The sequence below is a fragment of the Camelus dromedarius genome, chromosome 3 (assembly GCF_036321535.1).
Source record: "Camelus dromedarius isolate mCamDro1 chromosome 3, mCamDro1.pat, whole genome shotgun sequence".
NCBI lineage: Eukaryota > Metazoa > Chordata > Mammalia > Artiodactyla > Camelidae > Camelus > Camelus dromedarius.
The window spans coordinates 25860531-25880706 of record NC_087438.1 but is presented as its reverse complement, the minus strand read 5'-3'; the positions used below and the strand labels follow the sequence as shown (position 1 = coordinate 25880706).

The following is a 20176-nucleotide window of genomic DNA, read 5'->3' as shown; positions in this document are numbered from 1 at the left end:
GGGCGGTAACAGTGTAGTAAATTAGCAAGTCACTAGGAATTCAGAGTACTGACACGCTTTCCTTAGCGCCTTAAGTTGCCCAACCTGATCTGTGCAGGGCAGTGTACTACTCCTTTATTCTCGGGTCTATGGAGGTCTCCACTAGGGTGGCGACATCCCGTGATTTACCTATTAGTCGGTATTAAAAACGGTTTCCTGGAAAGCCCTGCACAACGCCTGGGCACTCAAAGGCGTGTGTCTGAGGAGCGCACCGGGAAGGCGAAGACAGAAGGACCTGCCGAAGCCGAGAAGGAGACCGCGAGCGGGAGGAGAAGCAGCCGAGCGGAGGAGACGGGGGCGGGGGAGGCGGTGCGGAGGCGCAGGACCGCGGGAGGAAGAGAGCGGGAACCCGGAGGGGCCCTGGAGAAGAGGAGGGAGGAGCACCTGGAGCCTCCCGCCCGCGCTCCCGGCTGGCTCGGAGCAGGCGCACTGGCGGCGCTCGCCCGCGTCCCCTTCCCCGCCCTCGGCCGTCGCCAGAGCGCAGAATCGCTTCAGGGCTGGCGGCTGGGCCCGCGGCCGCCGCCCTCCCGCCTCGCCGCCGCGCTGCCCGCTTCGCCCTCGACCTCGCCGCGCCTTCCCGCCCCGGACGCCCTGGGCCCTGGCGGAGGTAACTGCCCGCAGATTCCTGCCCCTCACGGCCCCAGCCTCCTCCCCTCGGCGTCGGGCCCGGCGTCCTCGGGCTCCTCGGTCCCCCTCACACCCTCCTGTCCTGCACGCCCGCGACCTCCCCCAGCCCCGCCATCCCCCGCCGCACCCAGCTGCCTCGTCCTGTCCCTCTGCCCGGTCCCCCGGCTTCCCCCGCGTCGTCCTCCCGCCGCAGCATCTTCAGGCCGACGGAGGTGCGTGGGCTCCGAGCGGCCCAGGTTGCTGGGAGCTGGCTGGGGACGAAATCTGGTTCGGCCCAGACCTCGGCCCCAGACCGGGTCCTCCAGCTCCAGTGCCGTCCCCGGTGGGCACCGCGGTGGCACCTCGCGGAGTAGAGGGCCGCCCTGCCGCGCAGGATCCGGTTGGGAACCTCAAAGGAGTCCCCTGGGGTTGATTTCTGCGACGTGCTCTTAAGGTAACTCCTGTGTTGACCTTAGTGGGTGATAAATTGAACGCTCAGGAATGGACGCCAATTTTTAGACTTGTCTGTTGTGGAAACCACAGAACAACTTGGATTATTCTCTTGAAATTGCTTTTGCCAGTGTGTTTTAAATAAAGGTGCTTTTAAGGGGTGGACTTTACATATTTCTTCTCTCGCATATTTTGTGAGTGTGGTAGAGTTTATTTTTATATCTTTCTTCCATTAACTAATTTGACTTGTTTCGTGATGTTTGTTAGTATCCATCCGTATGTAGCATTAGTGTTTTGAGTGCCAGTTCAGTATGTAGCAAAAATAACCTCTGCTACATTACAGGAGGTGATTTTTAGAGTTTTAAAAGATAGAAAACCATCCATCATCAAATTCTGTAGGGCTCTATCTTTACATCTTGAAATGATTAGCTCTTTTTATCCTTTACATTTTAATTGACAAACTCATAAGTATACATAGGGAGTATTTACAGCAAATCCCTGGCGTAAGTATTTAAGTATATACTGAATCTCTAATCTAGGAGAGGAAAGGGTTCTTTAAAAAAGTGGAGTTACCACACATCACCAAAAAATAACATTAATTCCTTGGTATCATCTACTATCTAGTCACATTCAATTTTCCCTGATTGTCTTTTTAAAATCTGAAATAATTTTAAGTTTACAAGAAGTTGCAAGAATAATATAAAGAACTCCTAAACATTATCCAGATTGGCCACTTATTTTTATTTTGTTCATCTTTATCCTTCTCTTTATACTTGTGCACACACTTTTTTCTGAACTATTTGATCAGTTTCTTTTTTCTGTTTTCTTCTAATTGAAGTATAGTCAGTTTACAATGTCATATCAATTTGTGATGTACAGCATGTTTTAGTTATACATATACGTACATATGTTCCCTTTCATATTCTTTTTCATTATAGCTCACTACAAGGTATTGAATATAATTCCCTGTGCTGTACAGTAGAAACTTGTTCATTTTTTGTTCATCTACTTTATATATAGTAGTTAGAATTTGCAAATCTCAAACTCCAAATGTATCCCTTCCCACCTCTTTCCCCCCAATAGCCATAAATTTTCTGTGTTTATGAATCTGTTTCTGTTTTCTGAATAAGTTCATTTGTGTCTTTTTTTTTTTTTTAGATTCCATATATAAGTGCTATAATATGGTATTTTTCTTTCTCTTTTGGACTTACTTCACTTAGAATGACTATCTCCAGGTCTATCTGTGTTGCTGTACATGGGATCATTTTTATTCTTTTTTATGGCTGAGTAGTATTCCATTGTATAAATATACCACAACTTCTTTATCCAGTCATCTGTTGATGGACATTTAGGTTGTTTCTGTGTCTTGGCTATTGTAAATAGTGCTGCTATGAACATTGGGGTGCATGTATCTTTTTGAATGAGCGTTCCCTCCAGATATATGCCCAGGAATGGGATTGCTGGATCATATGGTGAGTCTATTTTTAGATTTTTGAGGCATCTCCATACTATTTTCCATAATAGCTGCACCAAACTACCTTCCCATCAACAGTATAGGAGGGTTTCCTTTTCCTCACACCCTCTCCAGCATTCTGAACTATTTGAGAGTGGCTTGCATACATCATGCCTCTTTCCACCTTGATACTCAGTACCATGCACATTTCCTAAGAGCAATGGTATTCTTTTACATAAACAAGGACAGTTAAGCGGTTCAGGAATTTTAGCAATGATAACATTATTTTTATCTATATTACAGCCCATATTCCAAGTATGTCACTTGTCACAATAATATTCTTTATAGCAAAATTTCTGGTGCAGGATATAATTCAGGATATTACATTGCACTTATGTCTTATATTGTTAATCTTCTTTAACTTGGAACAGATCTTGAGCCTTTATTTTGATGACAGTGACATTTTTAAGAAATCGTATTTTCCTCAATTTGGATTAGTTTCCTCATGCATAGACTTAGGTTTGGATTTTTTTGGTGGAAATATTATATAAGTAAAGTTCTGTCTTTTTCAAGTTATCACAACCAAAGGAGTATACTGTCTGCCCCTTATAGGTTAAGATATTATCCCTTTTCTCCACTATTGGTATTTTTTCTTTTCTCTTTTTTTTTGTAAATTATGAAGTAATTTGTGGGATTATACCGCTAGGTTGTGTAAATATCCTATTCCTCATCAGAATCCTCCCTCTCTTTCTGTTTGATTTAGCATCCATTGATAGTTCTTTTGTGAATCAGTTTTTACTATGATCATTGCAAAATGTTGATATTCCACATCTACCACCATATAAAGTGTGGTCTCATTTATCCTTACTTTACTTAATAGACTAACCTGTTGCTCATCTTATTTATTTTGACACTCACAGTGTCCCAGATTTGGCTCTTCAGTCTCATTCTTTTTCTTTTTGACATGCCTCTACCATACATTTACTTCTTTACTTTGGACCACAAGATATTCCAGGTCCATCTGGTTCCTTTCCTACCCCAACCCTGAAATCAGCAGTTTCTCCCAGGAGTGCTCTAGTTCCTCTTACTGAAGAATGGTATTTAGAAATCAAGATCTGGGTGTTAAAAAAAAAAAAAAAAGATCTGAGTGTTAAGTTTGCTCATTGTTACTAGGCTGTAATTACTTTTGGTCTTTTTAGAGGATAGAGGTAGAAATAGTGATTTGTATACTGATACATTCATGTATTAACAGCCATCTAATCCTCAGTTTCTCTTCCTATTCAGGATTTTACAGCTATCTAATATTGTCCTTTATTATGAAAGGATAAAAATTTACAATTACTGCATTTAGTTGTCAGGTTTTTTGTTTGGGACCAGTTTCTCAATCTTTTCCCAACTTTCATAGAAGGTTACAGATCAGTTATTTTGTGGAATGTCCCTCAGTTTGGATTTCCCTTGTATTTCCTTGTGATTAGATTCAGGTTATGTTCTTTTACACTTATGTTCCAGAGATTTTTTTCTCATTTTAATGATTAGGTGGCAGATGATTTCTATTTGTCCCATTTCTGATCATTTTCATTTTGATCACTGGCTTAGATGGAATCTGCCTTGTTTCTTCGTTGTAAAGTTACTCTTTTGTCTTTTGTAATTAATGAGTATTTTATAGGGAGATATTTTGAAACAATATAGATATGCCATTTTTAACAGATATTCAACTTACTGATTAATAAGTAATACTTTAATTTATGGATTCATGGTTTCCCATTTTATTCCATGGATTATAAAATAATTACTATAATTTATTTTGATGCTCAGATTGTCCTCAGTTTGGTCTTTGGGATCCCTTTCGTTATGGCTTCTATGTCCTCACTTTGCTTGGCTCCAACACGCTGTGCCAGGCTCTCCCACTGCATGAACATCCTCCCAGTCACCCAAGAATGGACCATTCACCCCATATTCGCTCCCCTCACCCTAGTTGGGCTCTGACAGACTGTTTTTGGCCTCTACTGCAACTATCCCCACACCCAGCATGAGGACTTGCTGGGCATCTTTACTTGATATTATCTCAGGGCTTCATTTTTATGTTGGTTAGTTTGGGCTTTCTTACAGCTCGGTGGCTTAGCCTTGGATGATCTAGCATTGGAAAATACATAACATCACTTCCATTGTAGTCTTGTTCAGAGGAGTCAAAATCCCACCCAGTTTTTAGGGATGATGCATAAACCAGAGCTCTTAATGAGAAAAATGTGAGTCACGGTGTAAGAAGAGCATATGAAATGGGAGATATTCTTGTAGCCATCTTTGGAAAATACAACTTACCTCATTGAGAAAATCACATCACATAGAAACTATATTGGCAAGATGTTGTCCTAGTTCATATTTATCTTCATGGCCTGAGAAATTACTTGTCAAAGAAGCAAATTCATTTTGCCTGACTATTCAAGATATGAGATACTGAATACATTGTCAACATTTTACCTTAAAAATAGGGTTAACTTGAGCTAATGAAAAAGTAATTTACCGAAACTTTATGAAAATTTTAAACTAAGATCCTCAGTAAGTATTATGGGATGTTATCTTTTGTTGTTTTTTACAGCATCTTGTGGCTTTTTACTTAATTGGTCATTGATATCTTAACAAGCATGGAGATACGATTAGAAGTTTTGACATCAACAAGTATCAAGCAGAAAAAACCCTGGCCCCGAGTCTCCTGGCTGGGACAGGTAGGTTTTTCTTTACTCAAATAGTATCAGTTGTAATATATATTAAATGTATGCTTTGCCTCTAAGATTGAAGAAAGTTCTGTGACCTTTAAAAAATAAAATATGTGTAGAAGGATCACCTGCCCACTGAACAGGGAACAGGGTTTTGTGTATTTGTGTAGTAAGAAGCTGGCAGAGATAGGAAGGGGGCATCAGTCTTTCTGTGATGTAATCAGAGTTGTCACCACTCTCATCACTCTCTTGCTCCTTTTCTCCATCACTTGCTTCATCGTTTCACTGTCCTCTGTTGCTTTGCTCTTGGAGACTGGGATAATGTGTCATCCTCGCTCTCCTCTGCTCTGCTCTCCTGGGAATTCTGGGATGTAATCTCTTACCTTGCAAGGTCCCAGTTTTTGAAATTGCACAGCCAGAAAGCCTCTCTGCAGTTGTTGAGGATGAGCATGGCTTTCACTCTGCAAACTAACAACTACAGGGTCTTTCTGAGCAGAGACGCTTGTTTAATGAGTCTTGTGTCCTGGTGAATCTTGGAATGACCACACAGGTGATGAAGCAGCCTCATGTCCAACTGGAAGTTTTCCAGTAAGCTCAGAGCATTTTCCCGATATTTTCTAAAACTGAAGTCTAGGAATAGCATGACACTGCTTCAGAAATGAAAAGTCGTATCTATTTTAGTCTAAGTAAATAATTTAAAAACCTGCCCATACTGCTGTTCAGATTGATGAGATTAAACAGCAGAAGACTCAGATTAGGCTAGCAGAATTGGAAGATACTCCTATAATTCTAAACTTCAAAGAAATTTCAGTGTAACCATTAATTCATCCTACCTAGTAATTCTAACAAGAGGTACTTTAAGATAGGATGAAAAATCTTCAGGTTCCATAATCAACCTTATTGTTCACTCTGTGATGTGTAGCATATAGAAATAAATAATCTTTCTTAAATGTCACTGTATTTTCCTTTCTAGGATAGTTTATTTAGGTAAGAGGTTGAATGAATTTCTGACACCTCTTATATCTTATTTCTTCTTTTAGGAAAATGAAGCTGTTTTTCTTTTGGATGATAAATTCATAAATGAAATTAATTTGCTATCAGGAAGGACAAAGAAGAAAATTCCTAGTCTTCAGCCTTTGTTGAAGGATGTTATAGTCCTAACAACATCCAATAATGGTTAAGTAATACTGATCTTTTCAAAAGCCTAGGTAAACTGTACTTTTTAATAACTTGGGAGTAATATTAAGGGAAATATTAGATTGTAAGTATTGCATTTTCTTTTTGGAAACAGATGCCTGGCTGGCTGGGGTACTTGCTACAGGGGAGCTTTTCCTTTGGAACAAAGATCAAGATTGTTTGAAAACTATACAAGCAACTGAAAAGCCTAAGGAAATGATTAAAGCTGCAGTAGGTGGGAGTTTTTTATTTGTTTAAACTGGTTTGACTTGATATTTAGGAGGAAAAGAGGATAAAACATTTTCCTCTCACTGTCTTAAAAATATATCTTTGTGTAAATATATATATATATTTATGTAAATATATGTATATATGTAAATATTTATGTAAATATTTGTATGTAAATATTTCTTTGGTGGTGTTCATTTGTAAGACATATTCATCTTGAAGAAAGTCTGGCATGCCTAACATACCTATGGTAGCAATGGGTTCCTGGTATCTCATAATAAGTACATGTTAAAAGTTATTATTATTGTACTTCTGATTAGTCTTACATCCTGAATGGAAACATCATTTAGGTTCCTTACTGTCAGAATAGATAAAATTAGTACTTTGTGGGAGAATTCAGGCTTCAGAGGTTTCAGTACTTTTTGTTTTTTTTTTAGCAAGCTCTTTGAGACTGTACTTGTATGTATCTGGCAGTGGGAAAAGAGTGCTGCTTGTAACTCCTTCTGGATGGATGTTTCTTTGGGAACATTTGGAATTCAAGAATATCTTATCTTCTAAAAGCCCTACATTGGTGGGCCAGTGGTCCCAAGTTATGCCTGAAGAAGCAGTGCCTTTGCCTTCCCCTGAAGATAAAGAAGCTGTAGTACATGCTGTTTTTATAAAAAATGAGGTAAAATCCAAATCAGACAAGGTGTTATAGAAGTTGAGATCTCAGACTCAAAGAGCAGACACCACCTGGGAAGCTGTTGAACAGAGTGTATAATGACATAGCTATGTATTTCCAGTCATCATGCATTGTCACAGTAATTGTAAAATTATCATGGAAAAAAAAATTTTTATATTTCTTGGTCACATTTTGAAAGATGTTTATTAAAAATGGTTTGAACTTGGAGCTTCCTTTGTCTTTCCCTAGTTTTACTTTTCCCTAGTTTTGGAATATAACTGGTTTTGTGATCAAAAAAGCTAGAATTGTTGATATTAACTAAGCCAATTATTCCCAGGAAATAACACATTCACTAACTAAAAAAACATTTAAAATAGCTCTTTGTATGCATTTTATTACCCAGTCCACTATTGTGAGAAATTGCATTTTGAAGTTTTATTGTTTTCCTATACCTCCCTCAACCCCCACCAATAGTGCCCCATTTTAAATAATATGTAACTATAAAAGAGAAAAATAAATATGTAAGCATATATAAATAAATGGCAGTGTTTTCTTAAGAGAGTAAAGTTCACCTTGATTTCCCATTTGAGACATGCCTCTGGCTCAGAAATAAATTACTTAGTCTTTAGCTTAATTAAAAAAAATTTTGGGGGTGTTGGGGGGAGGTAATTAGGTTTATTCATTTATTCATTTATTTACTTACTTATTTTTTAATGGGGGTACTGGGGATTGAACCCAGGACCTCGTGCGTGCTAAGCACACGCTCTACACTAAGCTATACCCTCCCGCCAGCTTAATGTTAAGCTACATGTTAAGAATAAAAATACAAGCAGGATCTTGATATGTTTCATTTATTTTATTTATGATGACAAATGTATGTTGCATAGATCTTGACTTATCTTCAGATTAATTACGTACTAAAGTGTATTAAATTTGCCTGCAGTTATTTGGAGACTGCTGCTTGTGTTCATTTGCTTTCTATTCCGGGGAAAGCCTGAAGTTAACATTTCTAGCAATTCGGTGGCATGAAAATGCACTTACACCTATGAGGTGAGGTAAATGTTTCCTTCTTCCTTGTTTTATAAAACATTATTATCTCTTGGCCCACAAATGCATAATAAGATTAGTAAATGAAATGTGAATTTGAACTTCTGACGCTTTACAAATCCTTTCTTCCTTTAAGTATTGTTCTGTTTCTTTAATTTTCCTTTTATATATTTATTCTAGAAAGTTTTTCTTGTTTTTATTTTGTTTTCCTTCTTGGAATCGAGAATACATGAAAGGTACGGCAGACTATGGCTTTACTTGTCTTAAGACTATAAAGTAACTCTTTTGAAAAGTAATTCAGTTGGAGTTTTTAAAGGACATAACTTACTGAATTCACTGCTATACCTTTTAAATGTGCACGTTTTTTACATTTAAAATAGTTTTATTCTAAAAGCCCAATAAAACAAAATACATTAAAAGCATATAATGACTGGGGGAAGATATAGTTCAAGTGGTAGAGCCCATGCTTAGCATGTGTGAAGTCCTGGGTTCAATCCTCGGCACCTCCTCTAAAAATAAATAAATAGACCTAATTACTTTCTCCCACAAAAAAATAAAATAAAATAAAATTTTTGAAAAAGCATATAATGACTAAGATTTAGTAAAACAGTGAGGGTTTTTTGTTTTTTCTGTTTATTTTCTTTGTTTTCTATGCTAGCAGTACTTTTATTAAAGTATAATTTATATAAAGTAAAATGAACAAATCTTAAATGTACAGCTAGATGGCCTTTGATAAATACACATATGGCTGTAACCATCCTCTTATCAGTGCCACTATCCTAAAAATCCCCTCTTCTCTATTTAATCTGTGTAAAAATGTGTGCAGTAATGTGGAAATATTGTATGTAAACCTTTAGTGGATGCAGATGTGTTTGGGTTGGCTACAGAACATGCCATTACTAACAAAACCCTGATATGGATCTTGCTTGTTTAACTAGCAATTGCTCTTTTGCGCCCTATATGGAACTTCCAAACAGTTGCTAAGAGACCCCATATATATGTACACATGTAGGAATTTAGTTGGACCCTTTATTTTTTTGTAGTGAAATGTATATATATGCATATTTCCTGTTTTCAATTAGCTCATTACTTTCTTAGATCATTGACATACCATGTTCAATGGGCACAACAAGACTGCCTTCTGCACAGTCTGATTCCTAAGTGTGAATCAGTAAAGTCAAGAGGAGCTCTAATTTCTGCCTTTTCAAGAGACGGACTTACCCTGGCAGTAACTCTTAATCAGAAAGACCCGAAGGTCAGTAAATTAGTAACCTGTAAAAAAGAGTTTAGTTCAGTTTTGAGATTTTTTTTTTTACCCTTAAGATAGTTTTTTTTTCTTCTTAATACTACTTTATGTTCTTTAAATTGGTGGTTTCTGATCCAACTTGATGTTGTAAATTGGTAAAATTTTTAAAATTAGCTGCCATAATTTTCAGAATTTGACCCTTAGAAGTGAAAAGAGGATAGTGGAAAAGAAAGAAAGAAAGGCAAAGTGGTAACTGATACTCCTGAAATGTAGTATAAAAGAAAGAAGACTTATAGGTGGTCAGTATTGCCTTGCCAGTTGGGAAAGTCTCTAGATAGTTCATTGATATAATCTCTAGATCTGCAGAATTATAAGTAAAATAATTTTAATGGTTTTGTTGTCTTTTTTTTTTTTCTTTCTAGTCAACTCAGGTATTATTTATAAACACATTGAATTTTGTTACTCTCTGTGGTAGCCTTAAAGGATGTAGTAATAAGAATCCTGTGGTTCCAGCTACACTTATCAGGTAAGAATTCTTTTGTATCTCTAGTGTTTTTATTTTCTTTTCTAATAGGTTAATAAGTTTAAGGCTCTGATAATTCAGTAGGTGTCTAAATAAATATTTAGATAGATAATGCGACTTTTAGCATTTGTGCTTGATAGATTCTAATAATTGCTTTATATAAGGAAGGCCTTAAATGCCTCAGGAAAGGGTCTGAAAGGTTAGAAGTCAATGAACATATTTTCTTTTTTGTTTCTTTCTGTGTTGCCTCAGGAGGAGTAGAATCATAATTTGGTAGAGAAATACTGGGCTTAGTTAGAGAGACTGAATGGAATAACCTGGATTGGGAAGACCATTATATACTCAGGTTGAGGTGTTTATAGCCTTTTAAACAAAAGTAGCATTCTCTGCATAAGGGTTGATAGCAACATAAATGGTGATTTTGGATGGCACATGGACTTAACGCAGGATTGTAGAGCAGGAATATTTCCTCTTGGAGCCTCCAGGTTTCCTTTTCTAGATACTTCTGTGTGTTCTCTGAATTTCCAAAGTTTTTAGGTTCATCCAGGCTGCCTCTTTATTTTCTTTCTCTCCCCAAAAGTTCCTTTCTAGAGGTATTACTGGTCTCAGTTCAGTGGTTTCTTTGACTTAGGGTGGTCATCATTTACAAGAGGAGGAGCTACTTTTTATCCCCATGAAAGAAACATTATTAATATTATTAGATACTTAAGGAGTAGTAATGGCTTTGGGAGGAGGGAGTCTGCTACTGAGTGGAGCTCTGGCAGGCTGCAGAGAAGACAGGCATGGTATTCACTTCAGATCTACCAGTAGATCTTAGCTGTGGACACCACTAGAATTAAAAGTTGTTCTAATTATGATCTAAGGGACTAAAAAGCTCTGCTTTTTTAGGTAGTATTTCCATCTTATGGTTTGCTTATGAATCTAGGTAAATTTCTAATTGGTATGTTGTGTAGAGTAGATGTTCATGCACAAACGCCTTTTTTCTTACCTTTTTTCTGGAAAGTAAAATACACAAAATGTATGTGACATTTGCCTACAATTCATTCTTTTGCCATTATTTTTTGAAGTGTCTCACCCCTCCTTGGCCATTATAAATTGTCAAAGACATGTCCTTTCTAAACATATTGTCTTGCTTTTTCTAGGTCATACTGGGTAGGTGGTATCAGCTGGACTCATGACAGTCTTTTTCTGGCTTGTGTGTTAAAACGTGGCTCCCTAGTTTTGTTGACCTGCCAAGGTGAATTGCTAACATTAATTACATTTGGTTGCTCTATAGAATTTGGGCCAGCAGAATTTATTCCTCTTCACCCACTAATAACATATAGGTGAGACATTTGAATTGTTTTAATTTATTTACAGATTTTTTCTCTTTTGATATTATTTTACTGTTTTTTTTTAATAATTTCGTCTTTCACATTGTCTTATTCTTTCTTTGAGTCTGTCATCTCAATATGTTTCTTATTTATAGTTTTCTTCTATTTCTTTTTGTGGCTTAATCCTGGTGAGAATTTGACATTGTGGCTATGTAAGTATATGTTATTTAAATATTCAATAGCACTAAAAATGTATCTTCTTTGATATAAAAGTTAATAAAAACATGATATGTCCGTTACTGTTTTAAAAGAAGAACACAATTACTTAAATTAATAACTCAAAATTAACTTGGCATATGTATTTATTTACTTTTTTCCTAGAGGGAAAAAGGGGAAAAGTTGTTGGAAATGGATAGAAGACTTTAGAATTTAGCCATATTTTAATTTTTAGTGAGATGGGGTAGCAGTTTGGCTTTGGAGTCATACAGATCAAGATTCAAATCTGGGTTCTTCTGTTTATTAGTTGTGTGACTTTGGGTAAGTTATTCTTCAAGCCTCTGTTTCTTTTACTGTGAAATGAAGACGACAATAATTGTCTCTTAGGATTGAGGGATGAAGTAGTAAGTGCTCAGTAAATGTTTGTTGTTACTGATGTTGGGAGTATTATATATGGCTAGCCACATATACACAGGTTTGTACAAAACAAAAAAAATTGGAAAAGGTCTTTGAAACTAATCCATTCCCTTTGCTTTATAAAAAGGAAACTGAAGAGGGCTGTCCTTCTGATTATATTTAGCAAAAAGTTGTGCTTAATTTTTAGCAGTAGAAAATTCTAATGGGAAAACTTATCACTTCATGCAGTGAAAGTGTTTTTTTCCTTGTTTCTTCTGGTCTGATTCATAATTGACTTGAATTTCTTCACATTTTCCTTTAAAATTAATATTTGGGGTCTTTCAAAATGGATTGCTTCTTCTGATTATGAAAGTAATACATACTCATTATTTTAAAAACTTAAAAATCAAATGGTACAAAACTAAATAATGTAGAAAGTGAAAGACTTGTAATCCTGTTCCTCAGAGATAGCAATTATTAGCATTTGAGTGTGTTGTCCTCCAAATTAAAAAATTTATATAACAATTACAATAACATTAGTTTCTTTTTTAAAGCAAAATAAATTATATGATATATGCTGTTTACTATTTTGCTTTTTTATTTAACTCCATGTCTTATACATCTTTCCACATGGTCACTTTTTATTAGTTGTATAGATTTCATAAGTGTGTACATTCTATAACTAGTCTTCTATTGTGGACCATTTGGCTAATAAAATCTAAATTTGAATAGTTCCCTAACCAGAAAAAAATTTGTATTTTTATTATTTGTTCTCTTTATATTTATAAAACCCCCAAATTAATAATCAATGATATTAAGTACTTAGAATCAGGCGCCATAACAATAAATAACTACATTTATGTGGAAACTCAGTCAAATTTAATCTTAAGCTGATAAAATTTTACTTACCACCATCCTCTTCAAATTTCTTTTCTTTTCCTTAACAACAAACATACTCATAACTCCTAATTATATTCTTATAATATATGGTAAGAAGGAAAGTTAACTATTTAACTCTCTTTAATAGTAAATAATGAACCACCTCAATTCTTTTCTGAAAGAGGTTCAATAAAACTAGATTAAAAACAAAATAGAGTAAATGCCACAATTCTGAGAAAATTTTAAAAACCACGTAAGTCCGTATGAGTCACTTATGCTTTCCTTACAGATATATGCATGTTTAATATTTTTGTATTTAATTTGTTTGCTTTTTTATTATTCTAGAACTTTTAATCTTTTTGTTTTTTTCTTTTTGTTTGGAATAATATGACTGTTTCTGTTAAGATTTTTCTCTCACTAATTCTTGAATTTTGATGTTTATTTGCTAGACCACAGCAGTTTACATTTCAAGATTCGACTAATTCTGTAGATTCATCAGCTTCTGATAGTGACCCTATGAGACAGAGATTTTCTATAAAAGCACACTCACGGTTACCCTACCTCATTATTTCTGATGGATACATGATCACAACCCTTCGATTTCTTGATAATCTGTCTCCGTCAGTGCTCATGAAATCCCTTCTACTTGATTCAACCCAGAGACTTGAGAAAACATACCAAAGTGTGATATTGTCTAAGGTATAGTGCTTTTTGGTATCATTAGTGAAAGTTGGCTTCTTAGTCTTTTCAGATTTTAAACTGTGCTGACAGTTATATCCTTGGATTATATACAGTTGTCTATCGAAGTCTTAATTGTAGTAGAATTATGGGTAAAATTTTGCTCTTGGAAATCTTTTATCTTTTCTTCTATAGCCAAACAGCAAAGGGCTGAACTTGAGATCACTGGATTCCCTAAAATCTAGCCTGTTAAAACACCAAGGAAATGAACATTCAGCTGATTTTACTGTCCCGAGATTCTTGCAGGCAGAAGAAACAATGAAATTAAATGAAAAAACAGCAAATTTACAGGTACTTAGTAGCAGTGTTTTATATACTTTGAGCAGTTACATATTGACTTTGTTCTTGTTTTTCTCTTATTAAAGAAAGAGAAACTTGAGAACATCAAATAATTCTACTTGTAAGGTATTTAATGATACTAAGTATAATTTTTTTCACTCATGTTTTAGGATTTTGAAGCAGAAGAAACTAATGAAGGCAAACACTTTCCAAACAACTTACTCTCCTTTTGCAATCGAAAAAGTGATCTATTGTTTAGTAGTGCCAAGGAAGGAAGGTTGGAATTTGCTTCTATGTTTGATACGATACATGCAAAGGATGATACTGAAGAGACAGATAAAACTGTTACAGAGCTACATTCTGTCCAGAAAAATCTCCTTTCAGCATGGACTATAGGAATTTCAAAAAATGTGACAGAAAAAGATTTAATGTTAAATTACACAGTAGTTTGTATCACTCATTTTTTCTACATTCTTCAATTTATAAAATGTCCTTTCCCAAAACTTGATCTTTTTCTAAGCAAGAGCCCAGTATATGATGCATGGGTACTTTGTGTCTTGCAACTTTTTCATCAGTGTTTATCAGTCCACTACTGGGATTTGAGGTACGGACAAGATGTAGGACATTTGGTAAAGCTGACATCAAATACTGTAAAGCTTTTGCTGACTCAACAGCAAGAAGGTCAGTTATTCTCGGAGAAGCTTTTAGCTTGTTTTCATTTACTCATAATGGTAGCTGATAATTTAAATGGCATATACAGCCTTCAGCCTGAAGTGATTTCAGCATCTGCTGATGGAAGTGGAACAGTAAAGCAAGATTCATTGATGGTACCCATTTTTCAAATGTTTCAAGATAGTGGTTCTCAGGAAAGCTGGTCTTGGAGCTCATCTTTCAAGATTCGTCCTCAAGTATTGAATCTTGTTCAACAGCCAGGACACAGGTATAATGACTTTAATATTAGGATACCATCAGTATTATAGATGTTAAAAATTGAGATATAATTCCCATACTGTGAAATTCACCATTTTAAAGTGTACAAATCCCTTATTTTTTTTTAGTATAATCACAAGGTTGTAGAACGATTAGCACAAATTCCAGAATATTTTTATCACCCCAAAAGGAAACCCTGTATCCTCAGCACTATAGATTTTATGTTATTTAAAAATATTTTAGGGTTTATGCCAAATGTTATTCAACACACATATTTTACTAATCTTGGGCAACCATGATACTGTTGATAGATTTTGGTTTAGGTAAGCGCTGTAGAAAAATGACTGTAGGTACATAAAACATTTATGGAGGTTTTAAAAATATGTTATGCATTTTTTTGATCAGTGGACTTTGTGCTATATTTAAATCTGATCAATTTGTATATGTGTTATCACCTCAGTGAAGAGTACAGGCAGGGGAAAAAAAAAAGGCTTAGGAAGAGGCTCATTCTTACCCCTAGTCTGAAATTTGGTTGTGATGATTACCTAATTTTGTGTGCAGATTGATTGTTCTCTGGAGAACATTGTACAGAAAAACTTTGTGGTATCAAACACAGTTAAGTCAAAGAGTTCCTGAAGATGACATACACTTAACTGAAAAGATGACACACGAAGCATCTACTGTCAAGTCCCTGTTATGTCATATACAGGCTACATTGCAGACTGCTGGCGTTCGCTTGAACCAGACCTTACAACTTAAACCCATCAATGGTCAGTATCTTATAAACAGTTTCTTCTTCTAGGAACAAGCAATATCGTTAGCTGGACTTTGGTTTTATTAATTGGTTGTATTGGTTGTAGTTATTTGTTTTTTTCAAAATAATTTCTGGCTGAACAGTATCCACTAAATTTTAAAACAAGTAAATTTTTATAAAGTAATTGAATTAACTGTGGCTAATTGTTGGTTAACAACTTTGTAGGTGAAGAGTGCTTCCTATTAGGATCATATGAAAAATCTGTTCAAATATGGAAGAAAGCTCTGCAAGAAACCCAAGAGAAAGGTAGGGGAGTGTTAAAAAATATTACTTGCTATATTATTGGTAGGAACATATTTTAGCATGCTGTAGAGCTTAAAAATAATTACAGATTTCTGAGTGTTTACAATTTCTTAATGTTAAAATAGAATACATAATGTAGGTCCCTTGGCTGTCAGAAATAGTTATTTAAAATTATTCTTAGTCTTGAAATTTGTAGCACCTCGGTTTTTTTTTTGTTGTTGTTGTATTTTTTGTAATCCATGGATAAGGCTCCTCTGTCCTGTTTTTTGGTTAGTGATGGAACCTATGATTTATTGCTGATGGGAGAAAAATGAGGCTTAAATCTTAAATTAAAAAATTTTTTGTCATTTAGAGGGGCTGCAAGTATCTAAATAAGAAACCGTGGGTCACATATTTTGTCACCTCATTGCAGACTTATAGAAACATGTAGCCTAGGCTCTCTCCACTTAAGTAATTCAACTTTAAGAGTTTCCTATAAGTTAGACTGACTGTGGGCTAATTGGAGTTTTGATGAGAATATAGGGGTGTGGAGTCTAGAAACTGGTGATAGCTTTTATGATATAGAGCTGAGGTTATGATAGGTTCTCAGCTAGTGACCTTGCAGCTAGCTTTGACTATAACCAGTACATGATCAGGTTTGGCCAATTTTTTATTTTTTAATTATTTTTTTTTAATTGAGTTATAGTCAGTTTACAATGTTGTGTCAATTTCCAGTGTAGAGCGCAATTTTTCAGTTATACATGAACATACATATATTCATTGTCACATTCTTTTTCACTGTGGGCTACCACAAGATCTTGTATATATTTCCCTGTGCGATACAGTATAATCTCGTTTATCTGTTCTACATATGCCTGTCAGTATCTACAAATTTCGAACTCCCAGTCTGTCCCTTCCCACCTCCCTCCCCCCTGGCAACCACAAGTTTGTATTCTATGTCTATGAGTCTGTTTCTGTTTTGTATTTATGTTAGGTTTGGCCAATTATTAAATTTATTTTCTGACTGCTGTGGCTTTGTATATTTCATTCACTTATCTACTTAACCAGTACTTATTGAGGGCCTGCTATGTACCTAGTACTGTGTTAGGTACTAGGAATAACTGAAATAAGCAAGTTTACCCTCAAGTTGCCCACAACCTGGAAGAGAGATTACATAAATAACTAGCATGTTTCTCATTATGTTTTGTGGTAGTTGCTGGGGAAGGACAGAAGAGCACTGCATACGGTCTGAGGCTGGAATGCAATCAGTCCTGGGAAAACCTGGACGAGCTGATATTTAAAACTGTGTGAAAATCATCTAATTGAAGTAGTGAGAATGGTTTAACAAAGGAAATAGCATTCCAAAAGCAAAAAGGCATGAAAGGAAAAAAAAAAAAGAATGCCAAAACAAACAAACAAAAAAAAGCATGAGAAACCATGGCAGTTTTGATAAACTACAGTACTTTAACAGGACTAGATTACATGAAATATGTATGTAACCTGGAGGTTGGGGTGGTGAGAGCTAAAGTGAGAGTCAGAGAACAGATGATAAAGGAACATATTCTGCAGTGCCCCAGGGTTAATATTTTATCCTAAAGATGTGGGATCACTTAATATAAGTAGGAAAGAGAACTTTTCAAATAAATATAGGCCATTTGGAAAGATCACTTTGGTACACCGTGGAGGGCCATTTGTAAGAGTGTGGTGTGGAGATGTGGATTTTACCTAGAAGCAAGAAAATTAGTCAGTTGAGGAGATCCTGAACCAAAGCAATGTCCAGAGTACTGGAGAAGAGAAGTCACATTTGTCAAATATTTAATAGATTTAATCAGTTGGACTTGTGACTGAGTAGAGAAAGAAGCCTGATGTAGTCCTTGCATTTGTCCAACTGGATGGAGAAGAGTGGCATTAAGGTGATGAGAAGTTCTCGTGAAGGAAAGTTTTCATAATGAGTTCCACTGTGGACCATTTCATTTAATTCATGTTTCTAGTTGTATCCATTTGCAATGATTTCTTATAATGGAGGCTGAAAGTAACAGTGGCTTCAACAAGAAGTTTATTTCTCCTTCTTAGAAAAGGAGAAGTTGGCAGCATGGGGCTGATTTGGTGTTTCTGTGGTCTCTTCAAGGACTCATGCTGTTTTAGTTTTTCTTCTCCATCACCAAATGCATTGCTTCCCATCCTAAGGCCATTACATGAGTTAAGAAGGGTGCTGGAGCTCCAGCCATCACATACATCATCTAGGTAGAAGAAAGGAGGAAGGCACGAAGGGCAAGAAAGGGTGCACCTGCTAGCTGAGTTACCTCTCTTTAAGCAGCTTTTCTGGTGGTTCTGCACAGTATTACTATCTCTTCCTTCAGAAATTTGTCTTATTTTCACATGGCCACATCTAGCAAGAAATTGTGATCTGGGTGCGTTGTAACCCCAAATAAAATTAAAATTCTTTTGCTTAGGAAGCATGGCTAAGGGGCAGGCAACCAGCAGTCTCAGTCCTAAGCACCCTTCAGATATTTGAAGGCGGTCATCCTGGGCTCCTGTTTCATTGGATAGTGTTTCTTCTTTGGAAAGTCCTTTGATTATCTATTTGGTATTTGTACAGTTTCTTGTTTTTTGTGGTTGTTTTTTGGGTTTTGGTTTTTTTTAAACTTTCTGTTTCATGTTATGTGTACTTGAGACAGATGTCATTAGTGGATTTTAGTTCTGAGATGAGGCTGATTTGCATCTCTCTTTAGATAAAATCTTAGTCATCCTAGGACCTGATGAAAGAAAATAAAATTGTTCAGAACTTAAAATGAAAAAGAACAAAGTATTGCTGACCTGTTTTTTGTTGAAGTATAAAACATACAGAAAAGTTTACACAACACAAGTGTACAGCTTAATGAATTTTTATAAACTAAATGCTTGCATCTACCCAGTATCCAGGTCAAGAACGTTGCCCAGCTAGCATGTTTTTAATGTAAGCTTAATTCTTTCCTGTTGAAGGAGGAAGAAGGGCGTGTTTTCTCCAGATGCGCTATTATCTTTCCCTTTTATACTGCCACCTCTATAACTATAATTTAAACGACGCTCAAGGATTGTGTGATCAGCTAGTAAGAGAAATACTGAGATGGTCCTACCTACCTGTGAATGAAAATGAAGATTGCTCAGGTATGCTTTTCAAAAACCAATATGTTTAATGTTAGTAGTTTGTGTTTATAGGTTTAGATGTGAAATTGCTTATGCATAAAAGTTGGTTGCTCTACCCTGTTGTGGTGAATTTGGACGGTCACCTTCTCAGTGGCAGGGTCATGTTTGTGTGTGTTTGTTTTTAATCTTTGGGTCCCTAGGCTTAGCAGTAATAGCCTGCTAAACTGATGTAATTGTTGTCCCACCGCCACATTTGTTGGACATACTATCGGTACCCAAGTACTTTTCATTAATACAGTTATATTTTCTTTAACTGTTGCCTAAGGTGGTTTAGTAAAGTGATGGAAATCACTTTCTGAGGTATTCTGAGTCCTTTTAAAGTCTGTTTAAGAGGCTGCATAGTATCTGGATTGCCCTTTTTAAAAGACGTATAATTACATTAAGCAATAACCAGAGTGAAAGATACATAAGAACAAACACATACTATATTGATAATGGTTGTATGGTGGTAGACATTAGATGTATACTATGCATATGAATGTGTCAGAAAGGCTTAATGTATCAGAACTTTCTAAACGGAATAAATGGAGTTCATGACAATTTTTTTTTTGTCTTCAGCCACTGTTTATAGATTTCTTATTCTTTGTGATTTTTATCTTTTTAAATTTTTGTGTTTGTTATGGAAGCAGTCCATGTTCATTTTAGACAATTTTGAAAATATAGAAAAGTATAAAGAAGAAAATGAAATCACTCTTAATTCTACCACTTTTTTGTCTATATACATTTATATATGTATATTACCAGAGCTGTATATTGTTTTATAATCTTTTAAATTTAATATTATGATGAATATTTTCCAGTGTAAATTAATATTCTTTTAAAAAACCTATTAAGCCTTTTCCTCATTATTTGCACATTTTAGGTTGTTGCCACTTATTTACTATTTTAAATAATGCTGCAGGGTTCATAAATTTTTGTAAGCATTACTAATGATGTCTTTAGGATAAATTTCTAGAAATGAGTTTACAGATCAAAGAGAATCCATGGTTTTGACTTTTGATGCCTGGATCAAATTGCCCTTGAGAAAGGCCTGCTAGCTGTGGATGAGTGGAAGATT

The 20176-nt window shown here is 35.8% G+C and overlaps 1 protein-coding gene across 8 annotated transcripts in view; it reads left to right on the top strand.

The window, feature by feature from the left end:
• The first annotated feature begins 539 nt into the window (after positions 1–539).
• Positions 540–20176, top strand: part of CPLANE1 (ciliogenesis and planar polarity effector complex subunit 1) — a 94993-nt gene continuing 75356 nt past the window's right edge. For 4 of the 8 annotated variants that reach the window (XM_010977584.3, XM_031444124.2, XM_031444117.2 and 1 more), the window contains exons 1-15: positions 546–1099; positions 5145–5271; positions 6303–6438; positions 6554–6673; positions 7104–7336; positions 8274–8380; positions 9476–9632; positions 10046–10149; positions 11289–11471; positions 13400–13649; positions 13824–13979; positions 14138–14907; positions 15459–15667; positions 15877–15957; positions 18916–19080. In XM_010977584.3, coding sequence (XP_010975886.3) covers positions 5191–5271; positions 6303–6438; positions 6554–6673; positions 7104–7336; positions 8274–8380; positions 9476–9632; positions 10046–10149; positions 11289–11471; positions 13400–13649; positions 13824–13979; positions 14138–14907; positions 15459–15667; positions 15877–15957; positions 18916–19080 — 2752 coding nt within the window. In that variant the 5' untranslated portion in view covers positions 546–1099; positions 5145–5190. Of the gene's footprint in view, positions 1100–5144; positions 5272–6302; positions 6471–6553; positions 6674–7103; positions 7337–8273; positions 8381–9475; positions 9633–10045; positions 10150–11288; positions 11472–11655; positions 11672–13399; positions 13650–13823; positions 13980–14137; positions 14908–15458; positions 15668–15876; positions 15958–18915; positions 19081–20176 lie in introns of those variants that run through there. The other 4 variants (XM_064480143.1, XM_031444129.2, XM_031444136.2 and 1 more) reach the window with 4 other exon arrangements.